Source organism: Cynoglossus semilaevis, chromosome 5 (genome assembly GCF_000523025.1).
Source record: "Cynoglossus semilaevis isolate Cse_v1.0 chromosome 5, Cse_v1.0, whole genome shotgun sequence".
NCBI classification, from domain to species: domain Eukaryota; kingdom Metazoa; phylum Chordata; class Actinopteri; order Pleuronectiformes; family Cynoglossidae; genus Cynoglossus; species Cynoglossus semilaevis.
The window spans coordinates 17,401,971-17,407,312 of record NC_024311.1 but is presented as its reverse complement, the minus strand read 5'-3'; the positions used below and the strand labels follow the sequence as shown (position 1 = coordinate 17,407,312).

General features: G+C 40.3%; 1 protein-coding gene across 1 annotated transcript in view; it reads left to right on the top strand.

Moving 5' to 3' along the window:
- Positions 1-3,997, top strand: part of LOC103379346 (transcription initiation factor TFIID subunit 4) — a 68,781-nt gene extending 64,784 nt beyond the window's left edge. Inside the window, exon 17 of the mRNA XM_025055808.1 lies at positions 1,356-3,997. Within this exon, the coding sequence (XP_024911576.1) occupies positions 1,356-1,529 (174 nt within the window). The 3' untranslated portion in view covers positions 1,530-3,997. The remainder of the gene's footprint in view (positions 1-1,355) is intronic.
- Positions 3,998-5,342: the final 1,345 nt, after the last annotated feature.

Genomic DNA, 5,342 nt, shown 5'->3' with positions numbered 1-5,342 from the left:
GTTTTGGGGCGCCCCGGGGGGGTGTCGGCCCCCCCCCGACCCCTCCGGCGTGACGGCATTACTCGTCAGAGACGGTAGTTGAAGTCGGTTTGTGGGAAAAAAAACGGTGAAACTCAGTGGATGTCCCGAGGTCAGAGAGTGTACGGAGGAGGAAATCTGATCCCAGGACGTCGTCATACAGTGAACACACAAAGACGAGCCACCGCTGCGGGGGCTTTGGTTCACTTCTTGTAAACTCATACCCGTCATATGTTTGCAATTACAGCCTGTCTGTGCTGTGTGTTTACAGAGTGGTGCAATCAATGTAATTGTGAGAGGGTGTTCCTGACTGGAATGTCTGTCTTCTCTCTCTCTGCCTGGGTTCAAGTGGGCACCGCTCGGATCTGTTTCCCAGTGTTTCTCATTTAGAAATGTAAATGCGTCTCTTGATTTGTATCAGCCTCTGTATACACTTCCCTTTTTTTATTTTTTTTTATCCTTCTCATTTTTCCTGGCTCAAATACAAACAAGCCGGGCTCCATTTCAGAGCGAGACGTCAGCTCAGATCTGTGTCAGAGGAGATGTTTATTTAAAAAATGAAGAAAAAAAAAAGGTTCATATTTTGTGTGATGTAAAGACTCACAAAACACAAATGCAAATAAAAAAAACAGGATCCAGGCCACCGCCTGCTGCCAGGGGTTGGTCTTTAACCTCTTATCGTTGTGATGTCGTTTGAGGAAGATTTATGAATCTGTGTCAAAGAGTCGAGGATTTGTTTGTGTTTTTGACCTTTTTTTTTCAACTACAGTACTGATATTGTTGTTTTCTACAAACACTCCACTGACGCCATGGAAACTGTTCTCTTCAGCTACAACACCCAGACAAAAATACATCTTTTAACTGAAAGAAGATTCAATCCATTATTTTTTTATTTTATTTTTTTTATTCCTCTGAGTCGAGGACGTTGTCCAGTTCAGACTCTGCTTGTGGTGGAAAGTCCCAAAAATATCACGGGGAATTCTCTCCTGGTTTCAGTTACAGGACAGATATGAAAATCTTTGGAAAAAAAAATAAATTTCCTTCATCTGTAAAACTGGTAAAAGATAGAAGAACGTGAACGAGACTTTCTTTGAAAAAAAAAAATATATATGTATATATTTATATATACATATATATATTTGCAATATTTGATAATAATATAATTTTTTGATTTATAATTTAATTTCTGTTTCGTAGTTTTTGTCATGGTTTCCAGCGGCTGAAGGGTTCAGTTGTTGGTTTGTTGGTTGTACTGTGTATCGTGTGTGTATCGTGTGTGTATCGTGTGTGTGTATGTGTGTGCGTACTGACTCCACCCCGGCTCTCTGTTTTCCCAGGTGCCAGGCAGCGCGGCGGGGTCTCCGGCCAGCTCCTCGGTGCCGTCCACCTCGTCGCGCCAGTACACGCGGCAGCGCATCACACGCGTGAACCTCAGGGACTTAATCTTCTACATGGAGCAGGAGAGAGAGACCACCCACTCCCTCCTCCTCTACCGAGCCCTGCTCAAGTAGCCTGAGCCTGGGCTCGCCACCCACCTCAACCTCAACCTCCTCCTCCTACATCTCCTCCTCCTCCTCCTCCTCCTCCTTCCCAGCCACGTGCCTTCGAATCAGGTCTAATGTTTCAGTCGTGTCTCCATGAGTACTGTAGTGATGTCTGATGTAGCTTTTCATAGAAAAGAACGAAAAGAAAAGAAAAAGAAAAAAACTTCGACCATGCAGTCACTTGTTCTCTTGTTTAGCCTCACTGTCTGTGGTTCCGTTTAAAGGCCATATCTGAAGCCTGTTGAGATTGAAGGGTCAGTTTAACCGTCTTTTTCTTTTAACCTCCGACTTGTTCCTCGTACGTTGGGTAGTTTTACGCTGACATCACCGGCAGCAGCAGCAGCAGCAGCAGCAGTTTAGATCAACCTCCTACTCCTCTGGCAGAGAGAGAGAGAGAGAGAGAGCGAGTTAGAGCGAGCTCACATCTCGATACAGCCTACGACGTTTTTTTTTTGTTTGTTTTTTTTTTCTCAGCCTGTTTGTTCAACACCTGAATGTAGTTCAGTTGAATTCTCTCTGCGCCGACACATCAAGCATTTCAAAGCTAACGGATTCCACATAACAGCAGTTCAAACAAGTTCTTTACGTGTAAATAGTTCCTTTTTTTGTTGAATTATTTTAGGGCATGTATAATTTTAACATGTGTATCTTTGTAAGAAAAAAAACTAAACAACACAAACGTAAAGAGTAAGTCACGTGTCAGTGTTCGTAAAAACCTGGTGATTTGACTGAGCAACATCTGAGTTGGTTTCGTTTCTCCTCCTGTCGTGCCACTGACTTTTACACCTGCCGCGGATCACGACACGCACGTCAGCTCCTGATTGGTCGGTCTCCTCTGATTAAATTAGTGGGTTTTTTTTAGGGCTGTCGAAGTCAACGCGAGAATCAAATAATTTGTATTTTTAACTCATCTTTAAATCTGAACGTCTGCTTCTTCAACTGGTCGTCCACTTTAATTATCTGCACGTGTCGTCCAACTTGAGGTCAGGCGTCTGTCTTTAGTCCGACTGCAGGACAGTCTAGACAGTCTACGACTGTGAGGAAGTGTAGACTGAATAGTTTGGTTGAGGACGAGGACTTGACTTGAGTTCATCAACTGTCGAAGCAAAAATTTTAACTAAAACTTAATATCAATATTTTTCCACGTGAATTATTCCATTTGGATTATTCAATGTTAGTTAGTTGTTTGTCTCAGCACATTCACATTAAACAAACTATATGTTTTGACATTTTTATTTGTGTTGATTTATCTCGATTAATCACGATTAATCAAAATGAATCGTGATTAATCGAGACTGATCAGGATGTATCGATTAATCGTGATTAATCCGCAGCTACCTTGTAATTACTCAGACTGATTTTGATGGTTTGACAGCCCTAGGATTGTGTTGCTCTAGTGTTTGTTTTTATTTAATGTCGTCGTCTTTCGCTGTCGTGCCATGACAACAAACTTTTACTGAAAATGATTTTAGGCTCAGAGGTTAAATATTCTGGATCAGACATTCCTCTTCGTTTTCTTTTACTGAACATTCGTGATGTTTGAGAGATAAAAAAAAAAGAAAACATTTCACTTCATCTCACTCTTGTCGAGTTCATTCAAACCTTAGAACTGATTTATTAATTATTATTTTATTTTTTATAAAAACTGTTGGAGCAGATGGAAACAAACAGTCCCTGATTTTTTGTCGCCTAATTTTTGTTTTTTTCGTTTTAGTTTTTTTTACCACACGTGTCACGTAGTGATGTTTCATGTTTTTAATTTAACTAAAAATCCTGGCCTCTATGCAGACTTTTTTGTCACAATGACATTTATTTAATTATGTTAGAAAGTTGTTGTGCGTTGTACAATTAGACAGCACTTTTTTTTATAAATATATCTGTTTTTCTGACTGAAACGACTGATCAGTGAAAACACAACAGTATTTACCAGTACATTTATTTTTTAACAATTAATATATTTCCTAATTCTTTTTTTCCCACTTTATTTTCTCTTCTTCCTCTAAGTTTCGTACACTTTTATTGAGGTTTGACCTCTTTTTTTTTTCTAACCACCAAATTTTCTCTAAGGAAAAAAAACCCACATATCTTGAAAAACAAGCACAACAACCGATCTGATTTGAGATGATTTTAAAAAGTCGTTTCTATGGTTTCCGGTGTTTTCACGGGAGGACGTTTCTACTACCGCAGCTTTTTAGCCAAAATCTGATACTACGATATTCCTGATGTAACTAGACGGAGAAAAAAAAGCATTTCATTATAAGGATGATTTGTAAATATTGTTTACAGAACTGTGTTTATTAGAACCACGTTATTTTTGGTAAAACTCTTGTACATATCCTTGAAAAGATTTCCTGTTTGTGTGAGAAAAAAAAATCATTAATTATGTATTTGTACCTATTTTGTAAAAGAATAAATAAGCTGTTTACTAAACTGAAGCCGATCTTGAACTGGTCTGTTTCATCTGCACCGTGACCCTGACTGATCTAGAAAAAATAAATAAGAAGAATTATTTATAAGAATCTGATGTCGGCTTTAAAGAGACGATGCAAAACAGAGAGGAAGTCTTTTTCCGTCTGTTCATTCAATAGTGTTAAAAAGAAGAGGGGGGGGGTAAAAGTCTGTTATGTTTCTGCAGACAGTTTTACTAAAGTCAACTCCTAATTCAGCTGCTTCATTTCCATTTCTAACAGTGCACACATGCTAAGTACAAACTGAGTCAAGCTCTGCTGCTCAACTATGAAAAGTCCCTCTAGGTCTCTGCTGCTAATTAAGCACGAGTAGTTTTAAAAAAGACCAAAAACCGTTTAACTCAGTGCAAAAATATTGAGGTTCAGGAACAAATACAAGTTTTTTTTCTTCTTATTCTTCTTCTTCTTCTTTTGGTCTGTACCTCACTTCCCCCGGCAGCTTTGAATGAGTTTTTAAAAAGGTGAAAGAAACACTTTGAGAGTAAAGAGAGACGCGTCGCACGTACAGTACATCCTTTTTATTATCGCAAATATGCAAGAAAAGTCAAATGGAGACACTGTAAATGATCACATGCCCGTTTAATACCACAGTCTAACTGTTTAAAACACTTTAAATAATATACATTTGCACCTTCTTTTTTTTTAGAGCCTTTGAAATGGTTTTATTCATATGTACATGATTTCATCCTCGGAGTTCATTTTTCATTCTTTTCAATCTGGACTCTAAAGTGACCACGAGGGTTCTGACGCCCCCCAGAGTCTGGATTATTTCATATACGTCACAGCTGTACGCCCCACCATGGCACGTGAACGTGGGCTGTTGGTTGAGCAGCGCTGGCTGAAACGTGTGACACGTGAGCGTCTCGAGCCGCGTCCACCCTCTGGTGTGACTGCCACCATCAGACCGACCCACAGACCTGCAGGCCCTGTTGTTTTTTGGCAAACGCGTGAACTCTGGAGAGCCTTTCTCTGACATCGCAACATGAGTAAGAAAAAAAAAAAGCTTTTGTTCTTTGCTTCCTGAAAAAAACCAAAAAAACCCACCAGCAGCTTCTTGCAGATGTGTGTGAAACAAAAAAAACACCAGCAGCTTCTTGCAGATGTGTGTGTTTTTTGTGGACGTTTTCTGCCTGTGTTTCATCGAGCGTTCGCCCAGATGAGTTTCCACACCTCGTGTCAGCGAGGGCTGCACAGTGTGTTCTGAGCGTGCTCAGATCTGACTCATCACTTTGTTTGGTTTGTTGCGGTGTGGTCCGGCCAGCCACGGCGCAGGAGGGAACCAGGGGCATGGGGCTGTAACAGCGGGGGGGGC